At 36.5% G+C, this 26,639-nt stretch overlaps 1 protein-coding gene across 1 annotated transcript in view; it reads right to left on the minus strand.

Moving 5' to 3' along the window:
* The window catches only part of EPB41L5 (erythrocyte membrane protein band 4.1 like 5), a 177,296-nt gene that overhangs the window by 89,494 nt on the left and 61,163 nt on the right, over positions 1-26,639 (minus strand). The window contains exons 12-16 of the mRNA XM_037146265.2: positions 23,665-23,834; positions 22,542-22,648; positions 21,181-21,208; positions 17,958-17,991; positions 17,567-17,682 (exon numbers count right to left, since the gene is read on the minus strand). Of these exons, the coding sequence (XP_037002160.2) occupies positions 17,567-17,682; positions 17,958-17,991; positions 21,181-21,208; positions 22,542-22,648; positions 23,665-23,834 (455 nt within the window). The remainder of the gene's footprint in view (positions 1-17,566; positions 17,683-17,957; positions 17,992-21,180; positions 21,209-22,541; positions 22,649-23,664; positions 23,835-26,639) is intronic.

Raw genomic sequence — 26,639 nt, forward strand, 5'->3', positions numbered from 1 at the left:
AAAGCACAATTCTAAGGATCAATGAATCCACGTGCTGGTTTTTTGAAAAGGTAAACAAAATCAACAAGCCTTTAAGCAGACTCATCAAGGAAAAGAGAGAACAGACACACATAAACACAATCAGAAGCAAAAGAGAAGAGATTACAACTGACACCACAGAAATACAAAGGATTCTAAGAAATTACTATGAAGACCTATATGCCAAGTAATTTGAAGACCTAGGTGAAATGGACAGATTTCTAGAAAAATATAATCCTCCAAAACTCAATGAAGAAGCAGCAGAAAACCTGAACAGACCAATAACAGCAGATGAAATTGAAGCAGTAGTAAAAAAAAAATGCCAGCACACAGAAGCCCTGAACCGGACAGTTTCACAGGAGAAATCTACAAAGGATTTAAGGAAGAGCTAATCCCTAACCTTCACAGACTATTCCAAAAAACCCAAGAGATAGATGGAAGACTCCCAAACTCTTTTTTATGAAGCCAGCATCAGAAGCCACCATCATCCTAACCCAAAACCAGGTAAAGACACAACAAAGAAAGAAAACTTCAGGTCAATATCGCTGATGAACATAGACGCTAAAATCCTCAACAAAATATTGGCAAACTGCATCCAGCAATACATTAAAAAGATTATACACCATGACCAAAAGGAATTCATCCCAGAAATGCAACAATATTTGCAAATCTATAAACATAATACATCACACACAAATAACAAGTCACATGATCATAGCACTAGACATGGAAAAAGCATTTGACAAGGTACAGCACCCAATTGTGATAAAAACACTCAGCAAAGTGGGAATAGAAGGAGCATTCCTGAACAAAATATAGGCCATATATGAGACAGCTACAACCATCACACTCAGTGGGCAAAAATTAAAATCTTTCCCACTAAGATCAGGAATCAGACAAGGTTACCCACTTTCACCACTCCTATTTAACATAGTATTGGAAGCAATCAGACAAGAAAAAGATAAAAAGGCATCCAAATTGGAAAAGAGGAAACAAACTGTCATTGTTTGCAGATGACATGATACCGTACATAGAAAATCCTATAGAATCCACCAAAAAAACTGCTTGACCTAATAAATGAATTTGGAAAAATAGTGAGATACAAAGTCAATATTCAGAAAATAAAGGCATTTTTGTATACCAGCAATAAAACATCAGAAACACAAATCAGGGGGGGAAAAATCCCATTTTATATAGCAAAAAACCCCCACAAACCTAGGAATAAACCTAACCAAGGAGGTAAAAGACCTGTACTCAGAAAACTACAGAGCACTGAAGAAAAAAATCAAGGAAGACACAAACAAATGGAAACATATACCATGTTCATGGATCAGAAGAATTAACATCATCAAAATGTCCATACTACCCAAAGCAATTTATAGATTCAACAAAACACCTATAAAAGTACCAATGGCATATTTCACACATATAGAACACTTCAAAAATTTATACAGAACCAGAAACAACCCCAAATAGCTGCAGTAATTTTGAGAAAGAGCAAAGTAGGAGGATCACAATACCTGATACCAAACTGTATTAAAAGGCCACGGTAATCAAAACAGCCTGGTACTGGCATAAGAATAGACACAAAGACCAATGGAACAGAGTACAGAGCCCAGAAATGAACCCAAGACTCTACAGTCAATTAATATTCGACAAAGGGGACAGAAGCATAAAATGGAGTAAAAATAGCCTCTTCAACAAACAATGTTGGGAGAGCTGAACAACTACATGCAAAAACATTAAAATAGACCACCAACTTATACCATACACAAAAATAAACTCAAGGTGGGTTAAAGATTTAAATACAAGTCACGACACCATAAAGGTCCTAAAGGAGAACATAGGCAGGAAAATCTCAGATATTTCACACAGTAACATTTTTACTGATATGCCCCCTAGAGCAAGGGACATAAAGGAAAGAATAAACAAATGAGATCTCATGAAAATAAAAAGCTTCTGTACGGCTAAAGAAAATAGTATTAAAATAAAGAGAACCAACTGTATGGGAAAACATATTTGCCAATGATACTTCAGACAAGGGTTTAATCTCCAAAATATACAAAGAACTTACACGACTCCACTCTAAGAAGACAAGCAACCCAATTAAAAAATTGGCAAAGGACTTTAACAGACTTCTCCACGAAGCACATATAGAGGGTCCAGAGACATGAACAGATGCTCAACATCAGTAGCTAACAGAGAGATGCAAATTAATACCATGATGAGATACCACTTCACACAATTGGGAATGACCGTAATAAAGAAAGCAACAAATAAGTGTTGGAGAGATTGTGGAGAAAAGGGAACCCTAGTGCACTGTTGGTGGGAATGCAGACTTGTGCAACCACTATGAAAAACAGAATGAAATTTCCTCAAAAAACAAAAAATTGCCTTTTGACCTGGCAATTCCACTTCTGGGATTATACCCTAAGAACCCTGAATCACCAATCCAAAAGAACCTATGCACCCCAATGTTCATAGCAGCACAATTTACAATAGCCAAGTATTGGAAGCCACCTAGGTGCCCATCAGCAAATGAATGGATCAAAAAACCATGGTACATTTACGCGATGGAATACTACACAACAGAAAGAAGGAATGAGCTCCTAATCTTTGCTACAACATGGATGGAACTGGAGAGCATTATGGTAAGTGAAATAAGGCAGGCAGTGAAAGACAAATTATCATATGATCTTACTTTCTTAACAGGAACCTAATAACAAAATGAACAAGCAAGCAAAGACATTGAAATTAAGAACAGGCTGACACTGACCAGAAGGGAGAAGGGAGAGGATTATACAAGAATAGGGTGAAGGGTTTTGCAGGAACAATTACAAAGGACACATTGACAATAACAAGGTGGGGTGGATACAGGGGTGGGGAGGGCTGGGAAGAAAAGACAGAAAACTACTTGAACAACAATAAAAAATGTTAAAAAATTAAAATAAAAAACAAAAAACAAAATAAATAAGCAGAATGGAAACAGAATCATAAACAAAGGACATTTTGAAGGTTTCCAGATGGGGCAGGTAGAGGAGATGGGTGAAAAATGAAAAGGGATTGACGAGTATGAATTGGTACAGAACAGTCATGGGGATCTAAAGTACAGCATAAGAAATAGAGTAGTGAAAGAATATGTATGCTTGGTCCATGGAGACGGACAACAGTGTGGAGACTGCCTAAGGGAGAGGCAATTGCTTGAGATTGGGCATTGGATAGAGGGGGGCCAATAGAGAACAAACTGGGACAACTGTAATAGCATAAACAATAAAAATAATTTTAAACAATTATCAATAGCATATTTCACACAACTAAAATTTATATGGAACTACAAAAAGCCCAAATAGCTACAGAAAACTTGAGAAAGAACAAAATTGGAGGAATCACTATACCTCATATCAAAATATACTACAAGGCCACAGAAATCAAAACAGCCTGGTACTGGCATGAAAACAGACATATAGATATGGGACAGAATACAGAACCCAGCAATAAACACATGCCTTCATAGTCAATTAATGTTTGACAGAGGAGGGGAAAAGATAAAATGGGGTAAAGATGGTCTATTCCATAAATGGCTTAGGGAGACTGAATAGATGGATGCAAAAAAGTAAAACTAGATCACCTTCTTACATTATATGTAGGAATAAACTGAAAATGGATTAAAGACTTAAATGTTAGGCTTGAAATAATAAAAATCATTTTTAAAATAGGCAGTAAAACCTCAGACATTACTTGTAGCAATATTTTTGCCCAATATCTCTCTTTGGGTAAGGGAAACAAAAGAAAAAAAATAAACAAATGAACTACAACAAACTAAAAAGTTTTCCTTGCACAGCAAGGGACACCATAAACAAAATGAAAAGACAACCCACTGAATAAGAGAACATATTCACCAATGATAATTCTGATATGGGGTTAATCAGCAAAATTTATTTAAAAAAACTTACAAAACTCAAAACCAAAAATATCCGATTAAGAAATGGGCAGAGGACCTGAGTAAACACTTCTCCAGAGGACACAGAGATGGTAGCCATTTGAAAAGATGCTCAATGGCAGTAATCATCAGGGAAATGGAAATTAAAGCCACAATGATTTATCACCTCACACATGTCAGAATGGGTGCCATCAATAAATCAACAAGTGCTGGTAAGGCTGTGGAGAAAAGGGAACTTTCGTGCACTGTTGGTGGGAATATAGGTTGGTGCAATCACAGTTGAAAGGAGTATGGAGTTACCTCAAAAATGAAACTGCCTTATGACCCAACAATTCCACTTCTGGGAATATAGCCAAAGAAATCCAAAACACTAATCAGAAAGAATATATGCACCACTATGTTCATTGCAGCGTTATTTGCAATAGCCAAGATCTGGAAGTAGACCAAGTGCCCATTAGTAGAAGATGAGTGGATAAAAAAGCCGTGATGCATTTATACATTAGAATACTATCCAGATGTAAAAGAAAAAAAAAAAAGAAGGAAATCTTGCCCTTTGTAACAGTATAGATGGACCTGGAGAACATTATGCTAAGTGACATAAGCCAGTCAGAGATAGACAAGTAAGATATGATTTCATTCTTATGTACAATCTAATGAAAAAGTGATCAAGCAAAATAGAGACACACCCATAGACAGAGGAATGGAATGGCTAACATCTGTTGGGGAGGGGGTGTGTGTTGGAGTGGGGGAGGGGTGAAGGATTTCAATGAAAAGAAAAAAAACATGAACAATGGTGTGGGGATTGCTAGGGAAATTGTGGGGAGTGGTGGAGGAGGGTAAAGGTGAGATAAATGGTGATGAAAGAAGACTTGGGATGGTAAGCACACAATACAGTGTACAGATGATGTGTTGTGGAACTGCTCACCCAAAACATGTGTAATTTGGTTAACTAGTGTTATCCCAATAAATTAAACAAAAAGGAAAAAATTACCAAGGCAAAAAGATTTCTAAAAGCAGACAGAGAAAAGATGGTAATCTATAAAAGAAATCCCACTAGATTATCATCAGATATTTTCAGCAGAAACTACAAGCTAAGAAAGAGTAAAATCAATTATTTAAATTACTGAAAGAGAAAAATCACCAGCCAAGAATAATATATCCAGCAAAGTTATCCTTAGGAATGAAAAAGAAATAAAGACCTTTCCAGACATGCAGAAGCTGAGAGAATTTACCATGAGAGCACCATTATAGAAAATACTGAAGGAAAAAAGGACAAAAAAGATACAAAAGTATGAGCAAGATGACTGACAGATGGGGAAATTGCAACCCTTGTTCAGAACAGGGTATCAACTACTTAAATATAAGAGAAAAATTAAAGGAGCTAAAGACATTTCAAGAAGGAGAAAATAGTTACTGCAATTGAGAATTGAATGCCCAGCATAGAGGGACAGTTGTGACAAGAAAAACTTAAAAAGCGTGGAAGTAAAAGACTGAACTGGCACAGGTGAATGGAGATAAGGTGCAGGGAGAAGAAAAAGCATTACTGTATACATGAAACTTGCTTTTCCATAAACCTCACAGTAACCCCCCCCACACACACACACAATCTAGAACTGAAAGATAAAAAGAAAATGAAGAAAAAATCAGAATACCACCAAACTAAAACAGAAACACAAGGGGGAGAAAAACACAATAGACACAGAGCTACTAGAAAACTAAAGATAAAATGGCTATTGGCAATTCTCATACACCAATAATTATGCTAAGTGTAAATGGAATGAACTCACTAATTAAAAGGCAAAGTAGGAGTTTCAGCCAAGATGGAGTAGGCAGAAACACTTTGCTTCCTCGCATGCACACGCACACACACACACACACACACACACACACACACACACACAACCCCAACTAATTTAAAAATAAAGAACAATCATAACTGCCAGAAAACATTTACATGTAAGTCCAACAACCAAGGAGTTAAAAGAAACATTCACCCAGATACTAGGAGGGGCAGAGACGGATAACCTGGCTGAAAGGACATGTGGCAAGGCAGCGGCTGGAACACTGTGTGGGCAATCCCACATTTGTGCACAGACAAGCCTAGGGGAACAACAGGGGAGTGAGACAGACAGCAAAACCCACATTGTGAGCATGGGAAACTAAAGACTCAAAACCCCAGACTGTCTAAAAAATCTGGAGGGGTTGTGGGGGCAGCAGAAAGTTCCAGCCTCACAGGAGATTTTGTTGGAGAGACCCACAGAGACCTAAAACATACACAAACCTACTGAACTGCAAACCAGCACCTAAAAAGGCACAATCCACTTGTGGAAAGTGAGGGAAGTGACGGAAGTGGGACTAGAGAGCAATCAGCAGGGGATTGCCCTGGCCTGGTGAATATTTAAGGCTCCGCCCCTTACCACACAACAGGTGTGCCGAGAGAAAGAAATATGGCCCAAATTAATGAACAGATCAAAACTCATAAAACATAACTAAGCGATACAGATGTATCAGATGCAGAATTCAAATCACTGGTAATCAGGACGCTCACAAAATTGTGAAAAAAGTGAAGGCTAGGCAAAGTGAAATGAAGGAAAATATAAACGAAACCAACAGTAATGGGAAGGAAACCAGTACTCAAATCAACAATTTGGACCAGAAGGAAGAAATATTCAACTAGAATGGAACTAAGAAACAAGAATTCAAAAAAATGAGGAGAGGCTTAGGAACCTCTGGGACAACTTTACGCTTTCCAACATCCAAATCATAGGGGGGCCAGAAGGAGAAGAGGAAGACCAAGAAAATGAAAACTTATTTGAAAAAATAATAAAGGAAAACTTCCTCAATCTGTTAAAAGAAATAGACAAACAAGTCTGGGAAGCTCAGAGTCCCAAACAGGGTGGACTGAATGGAACTCACCAAGCTACATCATAATTAAATTGAGGAATATTAAAGGGAAAATTTTTTTCAGGAAATGCTTATATTTTAAAAATATATTTTATTGATTATGCCATTATAGTTGTCCTATTTACCCCCTTCATTCCCTTCCACCCCGCACACCCACTCTGCACACATTCCCCCCCTTTAGTTCATGAACACGTGTCTCAAGCTCTTTAGCTTCTACATTTCCCATACTATTCTTGCCCCCCTATGTCTATTTTGTACCTACCGTCCATGTTTAGTCTCTGTACTTTCTCCCCTTCTCCTCCTCCCACTTCCCTGTTGCTAACCCTCCATATGATTTCTATTTCCATGGTTCCGGTCCTATTTTAGGTGTCCAGTTACTTGCTTTTGTTTTAGGTAAGACTGTTAATAACTGAGTTTGCTGTCCCTTCACTGTTCATATTTTTATCTTTTTCTTAGATAAGTCCTTTCATATTTCATATAATAAGGGTTTGGTGATGGTGAATTCCTTGGACTTGACCTTATCTGAGAAGCACTTTATCTGCCCTTCCATTCTAAATGAAAGCTTTGCTGGATACAGCAGTCTTGGATGTAGGTCTTTGGATTTCATGACTTGGAATACTTTCCAAATCCTTCTTGCCTATAAGGTCTCTCTTGAGAAATCAGCTGACAGTCTGATGGGAACTCCTTTGTAGGTAACTGTCCCCTCATCTCTTGCTGCTTCTAGAATTCTCTCCTTCATTTTAATCTTGGCTAATGTAATTATGATGTGCCTTCTTGGTGTGTTCCTTCTTGGGTCCAACTTCTTTGGGACTCTCTGAGCCTCCTGGATTTCCTGGAAGTCTATTTCCTTTGCCAGATTGGGGAAGTTCTCCTTTATTTAATTTGTTCAAATAAGTTTTTCACTGGTGGCTGTTCCTCTTCCCCTTCTGGTACCCCTATAATTCGGATGTTGGAACGTTTCAAGATGTCCTGGAGGTTCCTAAGTCTCTCCTCATTGTTTTGAATTCTTGTTTCTTCACGCTTTTGTTTGGTTGTTTCTTTCTTCCTTCTGGTCCACTCCATTGATTTTAGTCTTGTTTTGTTTCCATCACTATTAATTCCCTGTGCATTTTGCTTCATTTCACTTAGTGTAGCCTTCATTCTTTCATCTAATTTGCAACTAAAATCAACCAGTTCTGTGAGCATTTCTGATCACCAGTGTTTTAAAATCCAATAGGTTGACTATCTCTTTGTCACTTAGAAGTATTAGCTCTGGGGCTTTGAGCTGTTCTGCTTGAACCATAATGTGTTGGTCTGTTCACGCCTGTTACGTACGAAGGGCAAAAGCTTAGGTGTTCACCACAGCAACCCAGGTGGCTGCACTGTGACGTATATGCAGGAGGGGTTCAAAAAGGAATGGTACCACTCGCTCTGCTCTCTGCCAGTTTCCAGTCACTTCCCCCACTACCCACAATCAAATTGGGCCCTTCTGGTGTGGATTCTGTGTGTGGGCTTCTGTATGTTCTAGGAACCTGTGGGCCTCTCCAATGAACTCTCCTGCAAGGCTGAGAGTTTCTCCCGCTGCCGCCTCAACCCCCATAGTTTTCAGTCAGAGGCTTTGAGGCTTTATTTCCCCACGGTGGAACCCTGAGTTGTGTGGTCTATCTCGCTCCCTAGTTGTTACTCCCAGTTTATTTGCACGAATGTGGGACTGCCCAGTCCACAAGCCACCACCTTGCCCAGTCCTCCAGCCAAAGCCCCGCTGCAAGTCTTCTCCACCCAGCTGCCCATCTCCGCCCCTCCTACTGGTCTGGATGAATGTTTCTTCTTTAATCCATTGGTTTTCAGACTTCCTTGCAGCTCGATTTTCTGTCAGTTCTGGTTGTTTTTTGTTTTTAAATTTGTTGTTGTCCTTGTTTTGGTTGTGCAAGGAGGCACAGTGTGTCTACCTACAACTCCACCTTGGCCAGAAGTCTGATCAGTGTTTTTAATGCACACTGGTATGACAGCTGTCACAATACAATCTAAAAACATTGTTTCGAATGACATTAAACACACCTAAGTGCCAATAAAACTAATTTATAGGGAAAAAAAAACACATGAACTTTTTGGCCAACCCAATATATAAACAGAAGATCAGAGGTTTTTATGTTCTTCAAAAAAAAAAAAAAGGGAGCTGAGGAATAATACTATAAATTCACAGAACTCACCCACATCTAGAAAGGATATGACAAATCACATTTTATACGAGACAGAGGAACACAGAGAGGGACAGAGACAGAGGTTTCCCCAACTCAAAAGCACCTTCAAATTCTCTCTCTATGTAAAAGCATCTCGTATGCAAGCATTCACAACAATTCCAGGAGCAAGGAATAATTGTTATTAAATAGTGGTATAATTTATATTAAAATATTGGAAGTTTATGGTGGTGAAAAGATTAAGTGTTAATGGTGCAAGATGATTTTGTTTTTGCAAATCCATGTATAATGCAAGCCCTACATACAAAAGGATAAAAAGAACTTGAATTTATTTTCAAACCCAATATTCAAAGCCTAAGACAAAAATTAATGGCCTTTCAAAGCAATAACTATGTTTTAGAAATTAAGAGTATGTCCGAAACAAAGCAGATAAAGTACCATGGTTCAAAGGATTACCACTTCCACCACCAAAAGATGTTGCACTAATGCGGGACAGTCATTTCCCAACTTTCTCAGTTTACGTTTGTGAATACATATGGAAGTTAAATGGATCAAAGTTCAGAAGTAGTCTTCTTATGCTTGTGAAGTCAATTGTCTCCACAACCTTCTTCCTCCTGAAACCCAAAGATACCATACTCTTCCATTCCTTACCCCCTTCATCTTTTTTCCTGTTTTCGCAAGATGGAAAGATGAAATGCATGACATATCAGGACATACAACAGTGACAAAACAAAGTTGATAATAAAAATAATTATTAGCACACTAACCAAGTAAACATGCAAAAACCTAGTAAATAATAGAAACTAAGCAAGGCTCAGCTAATTGTTTTATCCTATGAAACAAGCTGCCTCCCCACCCTATATTCAGGAGACACTTGTTTTACATCTTGACATATTTACATGGCACCTATTACACCATGAACAATTTTAACAATAAAGTTCACCCAAATGTATAACATTTTCTGGATCAACAATTTAAATAAATTAAAAAGCCTCCTCCTTCAAAAAATGATTTGAATTATACTGATACAATTTTAGAATGTTTGTATACTAGCTGCTTTTTAAGATATACACATATACATAGTAGGACAGTTTTTCTCCATGAATTCATTTAAAAGTGTATCTATAATTACCCTATCAAGGTCAGAAAGGTTAGATTATCAGAAATAGGTAAGACTGTTTAAGTGTTTTTACTAGCAAAAGAAATAATAATTTTTTTAAAAGCTTTTTTATTTTTCATGTGTGAAAGTGTGAAGGTCACTACCTTTGTTGTGTTTCTGTTAAGTTTTCCTTTCAATAACCATTAGGTTCAGACATAATCAACCTAATTTATGAAAATTAATTATGGTAAATAAAATTAGCCAAGGTATGGAAGGTGAACCACATGATCCTCAAGTTCTGTGGTGATATTTTCCTCTGATCAAAAGGGTAGTGATATTAGTTCTCTAATTAGTATGTATGATCACTGGCCTTTTAGGCACAATAAAATAGAGTACAAATAAATTGATGACCATATATTTATTTTTATTTTAAAAGATTTTATTTATTTTTTAGAGAGAAAGTAAGGGGGAGAAGAGGGAGGGAAACATCAACGTGTGGTTGCCCCGGCATGCCCCCTACTGGGGACCTGGCCTGCAACCCAAGCATGTGCCCTGACCAGAAATCAAACCAATGACCTTTTGGTTTGCAGGCAGGCGCTCAATCCACTGAGCCACCTGGCTCTCAATCCATCAGCCAAGACTGATGACTATATATTTAATTTGGGTTGAGCTACCTATTCTTCATAGCTCTAGAAACATAAATATCCACCTTGGAAATATCAGCAAGGAGAAGTATTTACAATATATGATATGAAATCTGGAGCATATGGAAACTTCTGTAATATAAACAAATTTGATTCTCCTACTACCCAGCCTTATCATTTCACTTACGCCCACCTTCTTTGGTGCCTTCTCTCTCCATCATCCCTCCAACCCAGTTTCTATTACCAGGAATTTACAAATGAACTATTATGCAATAAGGTTTTCAAAGAAAGAAAAATCATGATGTGATTTTTGAATCACTTAAATGTAACAGTATTAACTCAAATTGTAAGTATAGATATGACCACTTTCAATATAAACTGAAGATCTCATTCTTTAATTACAATCCTCCCATGTTTCCCATAGTTAGGGTTCTGCTAAGAATCCCATGAGACTGCCCTTCATATTTCAAGATTAATCTTAAAGTGAAAGAAGTCAAGCCTTGGGACTTTCTACAAGACCAAAAAAGCTGTTATTACTATGTCTCTTCCATTTCTATTATGGAAATGGTAAGTTCTTAATCATACATGAAGTCTTTTCTCGAATGGCACAAACCAAAGTTTCTATGTTTAAAATGTTATGACTCAAATTCCTTTCTTTTAAGAAATATACCACCATCAACAATACTTGACAATTGTAATCTAAGCTACATAAATTCTAAAATAACCAAAAGGGACATACATTAGTGGCCATTTAAAAAAAAAATCCTCACCTGTGGACAAGCTTATTGATTTAGAAAGAAGGGAAGAGAGAGAGGGAGAGAAAAGTACATGTGTGAGAGAAACATCGATTAGTTGCCTCTTGTATGTGCCCTGACCAGGAATCCAACCCATGACTTTTTGGTTTATGGGATGATACTCCAATCAACTGAGCCACACCAGCCAGGGCAGTGGCCATTTTTAAGTATACTAAATAATGATAGACTTATGTAGTAGGGAGCTGGGCTATTTAAGATATGGATCTGCTTATATTTAGAGGATGCACTAAAGAATGCCTTGACCAACCACGCCTTACATATATATGATAAAAACCTGCCTACAAATATTACTTAGTTCTGCTAACTTATGTCTCCTATTAACAAGTTATATTATATTTGCAACCAACAGTCCACTAATAAAGCCCTTTGAAACTTTTATTTTTACCTAGCAGAGAGTGCTGAGACTGTTGGTGAGCAGGATGATAATCTGGTTAAGCTGTTTATAATGAAGCTTCATTACCTTCAAGTGTTACGAATTCTCAAATTATATCTCTGTTGTAGACCGTTCTGCTTGGTTCTAGTAATTGTATCCCTACCCCTTGTGGCTAAGAGGGAGGGATGACCATTGGAATGCGAGCTGCAGGAGACAAAAAGCTTGTCTCTGGTAGCAAACACTGCCTCAGTTTCCTCTCCCTGCTCCCAAAGCTTGGTCAGAAGTCAGCGACAGGTAAGACCCCTCACAGCGGGAGGCAACCTAAATCAGACTCCATCACTTGGGAGGCCTTCATGGAAGGACTCAGGGGGCTGCAACAAAGAGGGAGCAATGGATTCTCACCCCACCCCGGCTTTGTCAAAGCCGGAGTCCCCATGTTCTCCGGGAGAAGTGCTTCCTGGCTCTAATCCCCTTAAGCCTGAATACCTGCGGGGGAGAGGTGCAGCTCCTTGCCTTGCTAAAGTGTGTCCTGGGGAAAAATCTGTCATCACAAAGAGTTCCTGATAAACCTGTGAAATCTGCTCTGCTAAGTGCTTTCATTCATATGTTAAGGGTTCCAGCAGGAAACCCTAAAACTGTTCCTGACAGACTCTGACTCATACTAAGCCCTCAGATTTCTTTGAAACGTTATCTACTGTTTGATCCTTATTGCCCTGTATTCCTGTGTATTGCAACCCAATAAAAGGCTATGGAGCAGGGGACTGGGGCCTTTTTCCCGATAAACTGGCCACTGCTCATGGCCTTTTTCCTCTGGGAAAATGGCCACCTCTCCTCCCTAAGCAGATCACATCATGTCTCAGTCATGATTACTCTCATCTGTGGTGGCTGGGGGGACTTTCGAGGAGAGCCACCCCCACATATCTCCAAATTACTTTACATATAGTTCAAAAATTCGAAAATTGTTAAAATTCTTAAAAACTGTAAAAAAATCAAAAGAAATACTTCCCTTATATCAATTCCCATTACATCAGAAATGTGCTTTTCATCATTAATTTGAAAGCTCTATGAATTACACTGAAGAGCTTGGATAATTACATTTTGGAGTTCATAAAGGACCCAAAATAGTAATATATACAATCCATTTAAAAGTGATATAGTTTTGGCTTCAGAATTTTATTTTAAAGGTTGTACAGGACCAGATTATGAGGCTGTTGCAAACCTGGATAATCTATCAGATGTATGAGATTAAAAAAATTAGAAAGACTAAAGTAAATACATTTTTCATTTGTACAACCATTCAATGGTCATGGAACCATTCAGTTAACCACTGGTTAACTAGAGAATTAAAAGTAACCATTCAGATTTCTCTCTCTACATGAGTCACATTACTGTGCTTTCTAGACCTTTTGGTAAGTTAAAATATTTATTTATTAAAAAAATAAGTTTTTTAATGAGACATTATATTAATTAAAAGAATAAAATCTCAGGCACTTAACTGAAATTAAGGCATGGGTCATTGTAGAAAAAATATCACTAAAGACTGCTATATTGTGACTTCTATATTGTGACTGCTATCACTAAAGACTGCCAGGATATGCTACCTTGTGAGTGCCCAATTCTTTTAACCTCAATCTATTTGGATAGCACAGAGCAGGGTGAAAATGGGGCAGCTTGTTTACAAACACATCGCTCATAAGGTGTCCAGTAGAAGGTATTCATTAACATGTTAAAATCTTGAAAAACCTTTCCAAATCACAATGATATACATACCCTTTCACACAAAATGTTTGTCATTATCATTGATAGCATGCAGCTTCTTCAGATCCTTTTCCCTTTCACAGAATTCAATTATTAAAACCATCACACAACTAGCAGCTCAATATAAAATAACTTCTCCCAAATTCTCCTAAAGTGATCAGTCCTCTATAAACACTAGAGAACATATACCATCAACTTTCATGACAAAGAGTCCCAATGCCTAAGAGGCTTAACACTCATATATCAGTCATGGCTGCATGGCTGGGAAAATGAACATCATGATGGACTCCTGCATTCTTCACACTGTGCTCATGGACAAAGACAGTGTAGTTTCTATGTACAGGCTGGGGTGGGGACAAGGCCCTTGTGTTCCACTGGTTTCCACCACGTTGACTGCAGTCACTGGCAGCAGAAAGCCTGGATGGTTGGGGAGTGGGAGGGGAGCATAGTTAGTCAACAGGAATAGGAGAAAACTGGTGTGTAAGAGGTAATAAAGGAGAAAGACAATGCGACCGGCATGCACCACTGCTACAAACAGTTATCGAGATCTCCATGCAAGCATATTCATTCACAAATAACAAAGGTGGGGAAATCCCACAAATTTACATGTAATGGAAAATGTCTACATGAAGATATGCATAGGTAACCAGTCTGTTAAGTGATTAAATAAAAAAGAAAATTTCACAGACAGCAAGACACTCATCTGTCCCTGATGTTGCTACCAAAATCAAGGCAGAAATGTTGTTTGAGGTTCTAATGAGAAGAAAATATATTATAATCTAACAATTCAAATATATTTTTCAAGATTTTATTTTATTTATTTATCTTTAGAGGGGAAGGGAAGGAGAGGAGAGAAACATCAATGCATAGTTGCCTGTAGTGTGTCCCCTGCTGGGAGCTGGCCTGCAACCCAGGCATGTGCCCTGACTGGGAATCGAGTGACTGGGAATCGAGCCGTGGTTGCTTGGTTCCCAGGCCCACGCTCAATCCACTGAACTATACCAGCCAGGGCTCACAATTTAAATATTTGATAGGACAATTTTACATAAGGACAAAGGCACATGTAAAAAAGAGCAATTGTAAAAATTACTTCCCACATTAAGTGATTTCACAAAACTGAAATCTAAGAAACAAAATTCAGAATAAGCATTTTTTTAAAGTCTACCCTCAGAGGCCATCTAATTTTATATCAGTTCCCAATTATAATAAAGAACCATTGTTCCCTCTATAATCAAATTTCACAGGAGCTCAGAATGAAATTCAACAGGTACGGATAATGTGATGACATTGTAAGCCCCCTCCAAGAGTAGCTTAGTAAGTGTATTAGATGCCTTTTAACCACAATGCTACAGAATAGGCCTATAGAACTACGAGAGTGAAACACACATACAAGCAATTCCTGGTTAGAAACTATCAGAGTCCTCCAGTAGAAAGAAAACATTTGCTAAGGTTGAGAAAATCGAGGTATTATGACATGGCAAAAGAGGCAGCACATATTTAAGATAATGACAAAAAAAATCACTTCAAGTATATAAGATGTCTAAGGATATTTAAACACAGTATTTTTCTAACTCAACCAAAACATGAATTCACTATTTTTCCTTGGGGAAACTGAAAATAATTTGCTAAAAGAATTTCTCAGAACAAACTTGGAAGCCTTTTTTACAATAAAATCATCTTTCCTGCAACTGAAATACAATTTCTTCATCAGGTCTAACCCATATAATTCATGAACCTCAAAATAGGATCACTGAAAATTTAGGACATTAAATTAAGTTTATGCTTTCTCTAATAAATACAAGATTTTCCAAATACTATTTAGTTTTGTTTTTGTTTTTATAAATGACTTAAAAGGTTAAAAAAAAAACTTTCTCAAAAGTTGATAGTTACTAGACAATTCTAAGTTACTGATATACCAAATCATTCACTGAAACAATGGTGTCATTTAGAGGATATTAGAAAGAAAACAGGGAGTAGGTTTAGGTTACTTAAAAGTTATCTGTCAGGAACAGAATAGTCCACTATTGTGCCCAACTGCTTAAACCTAGAGAACATTTCAAAATTTTATTAATGTTTCACTTTCTAAAGGAGGACTTTTATATTCACTTAAAAGTATAAGAATCAAAGCATGCAGAAAACAAAGAATGAAATGCAGAATGTATTTTAAATTAAGGCTGGGGAATCCATTAACTCTAAGACATGTTGGTTCTGCATTCAGTTCCATGCTACTGTTGACATACTGAGGCTCCTTAGGTTTTAAAGGTCACCATTTTACTCCTTTTCAGCAAGGAGGTCTCAGCACAATTACATGCAGAAAGGACACACAGTTCCAAATGTTTCATTTTCTTTTAAGTCAATACTCTCAAATTCAATATTCTTTCTTTAAAGGCTGCATTGAAGGAACTAAGTAATGCCTAACAAATCAAATTAAACAGATTTAAATATGTATCCACGGAAGTTGGAAAACTCAGTAAGGATTTAGTGTCATCATACAGGATGCAAACAAACCAGACTCTTGTTCCACATTAATATAAAAGGTAAGCACCTATTAAAGGAGTTCTTTTATAGTTGAAGTCTCAGTACTGTTTCCTTGCCAACAGACTTGGTGGTAACATCAAGGACATAAAAATCATGACTGCTTACTGGAGCTGTGTTTTCAGTAAGAAACAAGAAATTTTTAATGTTTTAAAACAATAAAGACTAAAATTTGACATTTAGAAGCCTCGCTGTTCATACTTTAAGTATGTTGCGCCCACATGCACACATGGATTCCTCCCCCAATACATACACCCACCATACTCTCAAGAGAAAAAAAGAGAAAGAAAAATAGGGTGGATCTCCTCAATTTCAGAAACTAGTCAAGTTATCTGGAACTGAAGTAAAAATATGACCAACCATCAAGAGCAAAGCACCTTGCAATTAGTTAAGCCAAAATAACGGTGAAACACAAATTACATAGAAGGACTGAAAAAGATCACCAACCACTGTTGACCCACCACCATGGAGAAGAACTGGTTGCACAGAAAGCTGACCAAAACCTTGATATCACCACACAAAGTCATTAGATTTCAGGTAGTAAACAAACTAAGAGCAAGAAAAAAAGAAAAATCCTATGAATTATTAAAGTTCATTTCATAATAGATGCAAAACTTGAACAGATGAAGCAATTAACATGACCACTCAATCACATAATTCCCAAGGAGCCCCCCAAAGCTACAATTAGTTGGGAAAGAATCAACCCACTGATTAATCCCACTAAGCCACAAAGTATCCATATTTGTACACTTACTATTACTCTAAAAACAAAAACAAAAAACCTGGAAACCTAAACAAATGAGGCATCAGATTCTCTGGCATCAGATTCTCTCTCCATCCCTCAAGTAGAGTATTTTACACTTTGTGTTACTGGACTATGGTCATGTTTCCTTTTTGGCTTTATCTTCAGTCTTTAAAGAAGAAAACACACCCAAAGCAGTAGCACCATGTTGTGCAGAATAACAATTAACAAGAATATTTCCCTTATGGATCTGGGAAAAGGTTTTACTATCACTGAAATATTTTTAAACAGAGAGCCCCAACCCCCACCACTCCCAGACCATGCTAACCAAAAATAAGGAGAGCTGTCTGACATTTGTCATTTAGACAACTGCACTCTGGAGCTTCTTCATCTATATCTCTTTTTTCCTCATCCCAATAACTGCTTAATATGATTCTTTTCAGCTTACAAATATGAATAATTTGCTTTCAATCATTTTTAAAGTACTGTATAATTATAGCTGGGCATTTAGAATATGAGTAAGCAAGCAGTATTTTATTTTGGTTTACAGAGTTAACAAACCATTTCCTGTCATGCTGGTCTGTTCCAGGACTCCTTGGAAGATTCTCTATCTCCACCAGCAGAGGACCAGAGGGAATGGAAGGAGTCACAAGCAGAGTGGATCTCACACCCCAAGCCTTTGGATACAAATTATAAAAATCATCTCTTTTGCCTAGATACAAGAATCTCTTTACCAATGAAAAGAACATTACAATGAAATACTACATGCATAGTGAGCAAATATAATGTAAACAAATGCTTTAATATTATATATCACCTTGGAGATAGATAAAAAGAAAATGTACAAAAACGTCCCTGTTATACCACTATGAAAATTCAAGTAATACTAGTTTTTGTTATAATTAACTACAATGTTCTAGTGCATTAGAAACTTAATACTAAGAAATCTTACCTGCTGGGAGCCATTAATTTGAGTTGAAGCATTACTGCAAAAAATGTATGGAGGGAAAAATCTATTAAAATATAGATTTTATATAGGGCTTTACATGGTCAGATAACAATGAAAGCTTTTGTTTTTAAGTACATTAATTTTGTTTCAAATAAAAAATTACTGTTGTTTAAAACTAAGAATATAAGATGCTCAGAAAACATTTCCTTTTATAGGCATACACTTGCTTTTCTATAATCTGCTTACTTCATATTTCCATATATTTTAATTACACTTTAATTCTATTTTAATTTTACTTTAGATGTACTAAATGTGTTTTAGATATACTGCTAATCTTGTTTAATCATTGGACAATACATGTCAAAGATGACAAAATAGGACAAATGATGCCTTAAATTCAAGGCAGTAAGCACAAACACCCACATAAACTTACCTGTCACTTCTTTTATATATTCCTACCCTCTAGAGATTTTCCAGCGTGAGCAATACCTCAGCATTTTGTAACTCAAAAGGACTTAGTATAAACTTTAAGTTAGAAACTCCTTTGTATACCTCCCCTACAAATGATTTATAAGTATTTTTTAAAACTTTAATTTAGGTTGCACTCTTTTCCACTGTCCCCCTCTCAAAGCACTTAAAACAAAAACTAAACCTATAGTATAACAAAATGAAAAATGACAACACTAACAAAAACCCCAGAACAGCTAAAAAAAGAACAAATATTCAATAAAATAAGAACTCAAAGAGGAGATAATACCACAAAAAATGAGGAAAAAATAAACATCTGACTTTAGGCCTTCTAAGCATAATCAGTATTTTGAGGTAAAGAATTCAATGGAGGCAACAAAAAATATATTCAAAGTCATCTAAAAAGTTCATTGAAAGTAAGAAAATAATGTACAGATTTAATGAGAGCACTATATTCCAGAAAAATGAGATACAGAATTAAATACATTCAGCCCCTACTGTTAAATTATTGACCTGCAAGGAAAAGGAAAGAATATTTCAGGTACCCCAAGGAGACTTAAAAGCCAATCACTGCCAATACCAGGTTGGCAGACTTTTCCATAGCAATACTCAAGAATATTATACCCAACCAAGATGTCATTTTAGTAAAAAAAAATAGGCAAAGCTTCTCAAATACAAACAAACTCTCAATGCATCCAGGAGCCTTTCTTTTTTTTTATTTTATTTTTTAATTTTATTTAGTTATTTTTCAAGTACAGTTTTTTGTCTATTTTTCCCATCCCAGCCTCCCCCGCCCCTTGCTCCCCACCTCCCTCCCATTTCCACCCCCCTTAGTTCTCGTCCCTGTGTCCTTCCTATTTGTTCCTCCAAATCTCCAGGAGCCTTTCTTAGAGGACAGCAAAACAAAAACTATCTGATGAGGAGAGAAAACCAATTAAGAAAGAACTCAAGAAAGAAGGTCTTGCTAAATAAAATGTTGGGTGATGAGGAATGAAACCATTTGATGCTATTTTTAATTAACTACATCTTTATTACAAATTAAGTCACCAAAACTTGCACTACCATTGCCTGGGTTCAAATCCAAGCCAAAGCACTAGCTCTGCTCTCAGAAATCTCAGGTTCCTCATTTGCATTAAACTGCTAGAAAGATCAAATGAACTAATAGCAGCAAAGGACAAAGAACAGTGATAAATAAAACTGACCCCTCCAAAAAACAATCTTAAAAATATATTTAACGTAGATCTGTTGGCAAGAAAAATGTAAAAAATGTACCTGCCAGGCAGCCCTGACCAATGTGGCCTGGTTGGGTTTTGTCCCGCAAAGTGAAGGGTCCCTGGTTCAATTCCCAGTCAGGGGCTGGGTTATGGGTTTGGGGCCCAATCAGGCTGCATACAAGAGGCAACTAATCGATGTTTCTCTCCCTCTTTCTCCCTCCCTTACCCTCTCTTTGAAAATAAATAAATATAATCTTAAAAATACAAACACACATATATATGTACACACACACATCTATCAGGCACCACAAGATTTCACTTATTTATCTTTAGAGGGGAAGGAAAGGAGAGAAGGAGAGAAATATCTCCTCTCCTGTCTGTCCCTCTCTCACTCATTCACTCCATCTCTCCCTCCCACCCTACCTCCTTTTTTCTCTAAAAATCAATGAACATATTCTTAGGTGAGGATTAAAAAAAAGAAAAGAAATATCGCATATCAAAAACTTCATCTTCTACTGTAAGATACTAGAAAAAGAGATCAAATTAAACCTAAAGCAAGCAGAGGAAATGAAATACCTCACAGTGGAAATGCATAAAAGAGAAAAACTGATGAAACTAAAAGCTTTTCTTTGAAAAGGCTAACAGAACTGACAAACTTTACCTACAATGACAAAGGAAAAAAAGGAGAAACTCAAATTACTAAAATAAAAAATAAATAAGGGGTCATCACTACCAATCTTACAGAAATAAAAAGGAAAAGAAAATAATATGAACAACTGTGTACTGCAAATTATATATCTTAAATGAAATGGACAAATTCTAGAAGGACAAAAACTTCCCAACTGACTCAAAATCAAAATGAAACATGAATAGACCAGTAAGAAGAAACTGAATTAGAAAATTTAAAACTTCACACAGAAAGTCCAAGCAAGATGCCTTTAATAGTGAATCCTACCATATATTTAAAAATTTCCAATTCTTTACAAACCCCTCCCCAAAAAATAGGAGAGAAGGAAATATTTCCCAACTCATTCTGTGAAACGACTATTCCTCTGATACCAAGCCAGAAGAAGACATTACAAGAAAACTGTAGGACAGTGTCTTGGATGAATACAAATGCAAATCCACAACAAGATATTAGTGAACCAAATGCAGCCACATGTATTATAAAGTAGGATTATACACCATGACAAAGTAGAATTCATCCCACAAATACAACTGCTTATGGTCAAATCAACCTTTCTTCTTTGAGATCCTTGTGTGCAAGGATAATGACTCATTTATCTCTAAATGTTCAGTCATGTGCCAATAACAAAAGTATGTCATTCTAACATAAATTGCACATCCACACCCATTCCACTCCTTATTTCTTTCAACTGCTTTATTTCTCTTTTTGTCAATTTTATCTGGCAGTATATGTTGCTGCCAAATGCTTAGAAACAGCACCTTGGTAGATTTTCAACAAACATGTTTAATTAATGACAGCAACTACATGAATTCTAAAAAATTCTATGTCAATTCCTAAGTTGCAAGGCATTACCCACCTGCGTTCTTCAGGTCCTGCTGTACTTGCTGACAGAATACAAAAAGAAAACACCCAATTAGTTTTCTCTGACATGTTAAACTGCATTGTAAAAGTAAATCTGGACTAACTGCTTTGTAAGCCATGTTTCCCAAACACAAATTTAAAAACCTTCATTTCACAAAAGTGTTCTAGGATTCACATCATTAAAGTCAATGTGACAATTACTTTTATTTTTTAAATAAAGCGGTAAATTAAGCATACATCTTTTCGAGCCGTCTAGAGTGAGCTGAGTAACAATGGAGCATTGTCAGTTCAAAGTAAGAGTTAACATAGGGTTTGAAATGATCATAAATTGAAGTGGCTTAACTAATAGCTATTACTCAACTTACAACCATACCAAAAGTAATGAAGTATAAGTCAATCATTTTAAAACATTTACGCTATTGCCCTGGCCAGGTGGCTCAGTTGGTTGGAGCTTCATCTCATACACCAGATGGTGGCAGGTTCAACCCCTGGCTCAGGGTACATACCTAGGTTTGCGGGTTTGATGCCGTCGAGGCACATGTGGGAGACGACCGATCAATGTTTCTCTCTCATGTCTGCCTGCCTGTCTCTCTCTCTCTCTCAATCTCCCCTTCCTCTGTCTCTAAGACCAATAACCATATCCTCAGGTGAGACTAAAAAAAAAAAAAAAGCTGACAATGCCAAGTATACCTGATACATGACCTCATGCTGGTTATTTCTAGACAATTGGTGACAACCCTAATATACTGGACATAGTTAAAGTTCAATCTGTATTTTAATATGAACTTAGATTTGAAATCAAACACTACTTTTGGTAAAGCATGTTTGTGATTATGTAATTAAAGTAACTCACAAGAAGTAACATTTATGAATTTGTAAATGTCAGTATAGGATATACTCTAATGATTTACATTCAGACACTGTTATGGAATTCTTAATCATATTATAATACCATATAATATAATTTTTACTTAAAATGTGTTCATTATTTATCAATGTTTTGTTAAGTTCCTAAGGGGATTTTGAAGATTTTTATGAGTAAGATCTAAAAGTCAAAGAGCGAAAGGATAATGTTGTACTACAGAATAACTATAATAATATGAACAAAAACTGAACACTAACTCAGGATAGTGTTTACATTCAGATTAACATAAAAATTATTCTCAGCAACCACATAGGCAATTATTCCCTTTGTGTTTTATTAAATTGATTATATCCAAACCAAATTCAATAAGTAAGAGTACTTTAGTTGACTGGAATACACTTAAAATTCAGACAACATCCTCTCCAGTAAATAGCAACAGCATCATGAACTGTCAAGAAAGAAGAGTCCTTTAAAAAAGTGTTGCATTTCACCTTTCATCTGTAGAGTTCGTCGAGAATATCGTTTGCTGGGCCTTCTTTCAAAGGATGTTGATCTTCTTGCTTTATTTGTTTTTGTGGTCTGATACTCAGTTTTCCCACTAAAATAAATAAGCATATTAATAGAATAAGAGCATTTATGATCTACAGTAATCAAATACATGTAAATGAGAGAAAAGTCTACACTGGGATTCTTCTTTAAAAAACCATCCTGAATTTCATCCTGAAGGAAATGCTTTTAATAACAGTCTTGACGTCTCTCTTTACCACATCATTCTTTCATCTTTAGGCTTGTGTAAAATATGCAACACAGAAAGTATATTGTTTTTTCTTAAGCGTGCATGCACCTAAGAACACATTAAATCAGTTGGAGATATTTGTGCTTTTATGGAACTTCCCTCCCCATTCATACTCCTCAATGGGAAGTATGCAATTACCTCAAGATTTAGTTACTTTTTCTAATAGTGACAGACTTTACAGAATAATTTTCCAGAAATATTTAAGACTATTGTCCCACTTGCTGTGATTTCCATTTAAATTCTGTTAAGAGAATGTCTCCCCACTTTCAATATAGATAGAAGCTCTCTTAATGACTCCCGCACAATCATCTTGCAACATTATTTCCATTCCTTCTTTATATCATATTAACTGAGTCTTATGACATGCTGAAAGGTCACAACCAATAATCTACTCTCAGGTAAACCAAAATATTCCTAACTTACCAACAAGGAGTCTGTTAAAATGAAACTTCAGGTTTAAAAAGGACCAGAAATGTTATCCAAATTAATTTCCCACACAGTGCAGGGCACCCTTTTTCTATATGCTGTTCAATCTTAGATCAAGATGCCTTCAAGTTCTTGGTATATGGATGGGGGCTAATTATTATATAGGGTAAATATCAATAGGGATACAAAATCCGTTGTACTATTATAATGTTTCCTATATATTCTGGAAATTACAATCAATAATAATAAACTATTATTTTGGCCAATGAAAAATACTGGTAAGCCACTTTATTTCTCTATGCCCTAATTACCACATCTATAAAATGAGAGAGTGGCCTAAGTTTTTTGGACTTTATGCAAAAAAGACTCAGCAGGCAGCTATTAACATCAACCTGTATCTAAATCGTGATCCTAGCCGAATAAATCCTGATCGCTGAGAACCCTTCTGGACAGGGCCTCGAAGGCGGAAGAAGGCATGATGCTCCACAGCACATTTCCATAAATGTTTGCATGCCTTTGGATGGTCCAGTCTAAAGACAAATGTATGCTCCTGCTCTTTGCCCTGAAAAAGAAAAGAATGCAAAAAGAGGTGATTATTGGGTTTAATATTCCTATCTCATTACTCAACTACAGATACAACTCCAGTGATACAAATGACTCAAATAAAGCATTTGGTTTGCTCCCTGAAACTCACACAACTTTTATAGCTACCTATATAAAAAGGAAGAGTTGAAATCCAGCTATCCATTTTCTCAAAGTAAAATTGCTCCTAAAAGGGTCCTCTCTACTTATGTAATCTAATTTCTCAGAGATACATAAAATGAGATTTTTATCTGCCACACTTTGGGATAAATGTATAATAACAATTTAAGGAATTATACAAGATCTGGCAATATGTATCAACAGACTTGAAAATGTCCATATTCTTCCTCATTGTAACCACACTCACAGGAATCTGATTATGATAGTTAACATTCATAGGCACTTTCCTATGAATTACTTCAACAAGCAGTTACTACTATTAGTCCCATTTCACAGGTAAAGAAACTAAGACTTGAGAAAGTAAACCCAAGATCACAAAGCTAGTGAGAGAGGAAACCAGAATTTGAACCTAACCCTTCAGGCTCCAAAGCCTAAGTTTATAGTATCTAAAGTATACTGGCTCTCCAAGAAAAAAGATTGTCTAGAAAAACAAAATTTACACCCAAAGATTTTATTTAGTGTCATCTGTAACAGTAAACATTGGCCATAAAATTTTAAAAACCTAACTGTCTGAAATAAAAAAAAGTAAAGAATGGTATATTTGAACTATGTCTACAAGGCTACACCTATTTTAGGTAAAAAAGTAAGCCATATTTATATATATATATATATAAATATAAAACTTATGTATATTTTAAGACTATTCTGCCCTGGCTGGTGTAGCTCAGTGGACTGAGCTCGGGCCTGCGAACCAGACAACTGCGGTTCGATTCCCAGTCAGGGCACATGCCTGGGTTGCAGGCCGGTTCCCTGCAGGCCAGTTCCCAGCAGGGGATGCGCAAAGGGCAACCACACACTGATGTTTCTCTCCCTTTCTCCTTCCCTTCCCCTCTAAAGATAAATAAATAAATTTTAAAAAAAGTTAAAAAAAAAAAAGACTATTCTACCACGTATTTATATTTGGAAAATGTTACAGAGTATGAGAATGATACCCTTCTCCAAGAGTGGTGGCCAGCTACAGGGAAGGAAAGGACAAGTTGCAGGGATTAAACCTTAGCTGTATCAAATATACTATTATTAATTTACCTATCTCTAAAAGTTAATTCAGAAGGAACAATGCCAAAAATGTTATCTAAATGAATAAAATGGATACCAGTTTTATAATTTCTTTGAACTTTTCAGTATAATTAAATATGTAACTTAAATACTTTGTCATTTTCTACTCCGGAAATGTGGACAGTCTATATTCCAGTGCCAGAAATCAGGGTTTGCACCTCTGCACATGGGACATGGCCCTGGGGGTGGCAGAGTGCAATCCCTTGCCCAGTGTCCAGGGCATTTACACTTAAAATATATTTGATCTTTTTGCCCTGGACATTTTTGTGGCTTTCCTGGCTTACCCTGAGAGGCTGCACACTGCCAATGGCACTACTAACAACTACGCTATTAACTTGGCCTGCCTTTCCTCCCCCCTTTTCCTATGCTGGATCTGTTCCTTCCTTTCCTCAAGGTATTAGCTATTAAAAACCAAGAAGGCAGTGTCTATTAGTTGGGCCATAGGAGTTTGTGGACTCTTTTGTAACTTCCAAAAGCTTTCTACAAATCTCTGGTGCTGACTGGCTAATGAAATACTGCCCCATTAATACTAGACCTTCTGGAGAGGATGGATCTAGATTAGTATATTTCCTGAATGCCTCAACCAGCCTATTACAGAACAAAGCATAATTCTCTTCCTGTCCTTGTGTTATTTTTCTGATCTTGTCATAATTTACAGTCTTTCTAATGCATCACTTCAACCGAGCTAATAAATATGAAATCATGGTGAAAAAAATATTTTATAAACTCTATATGTAGTATTTTTTTAACATTTTATTTATTTATTTTTACAAAGAAGAGAGAGGACGGAGAAAGAGAGGGAGAGAAACATCAATATGCAAGAGATACATCGATTGATTGCCTCTTACAAATCCCCAGCTGGGAACCGGGCCAACAACATAGGCATGTGCCCTGACTGGGAATTGAACCAGCAACCTTCAGGTTTGCAGGCCAGCATTCAATCCACTGAGCCACAAGCAACCAGGGCTATGTGCAGTTTCTTCATGACCTTGGTATAGGCACAAATTCTAAAATTTTAAGAAACAGAAAGTGCTGACCACAAGGAAAAAAATTTATATACTGTATATATTAAAACTGAAACCCTTTATGTATCCAAAAGATACTATTAGGGGAGCCAAAGGCAAGCCAGGTAGAAGACACTAAAAACACATATATCTGAGAAAGAATTAATATCTAAAATAAATAAAGAACTTCTGCAATGGGGAAGAAAAGCACATGATCCATCAGAAAAATGAACAAAAGACTTAAAAAGGCACTTCATAAAAGAGAATATCCAAATATCCAATAAATATATATAAATAAGTGCTATACACATACTCATGAGGAGAATGCAAATTAAAATGATTCCACTAGAGAATGGCTAAAATTAAAAAAGAGAATACCATACCATTAGCAAAAAATAAAATAAAATGAAAAATAAAACTCGGACTTGGAAGATGGTGATGGAGTAGGAGGGAGCAGATTGGACTCCCCCCTACACACAGGAGAAAAATCCTGGCCGATCTACGGAGGAACAGAGCAAACAGCCAACAGTTGCCCAGCACAAGTG

Source organism: Artibeus jamaicensis, unplaced genomic scaffold (assembly GCF_021234435.1).
Source record: "Artibeus jamaicensis isolate MK-2021 breed Jamaican fruit bat unplaced genomic scaffold, CSHL_Jam_final contig_463, whole genome shotgun sequence".
In the NCBI taxonomy this organism is placed as follows: Eukaryota; Metazoa; Chordata; class Mammalia; order Chiroptera; family Phyllostomidae; genus Artibeus; species Artibeus jamaicensis.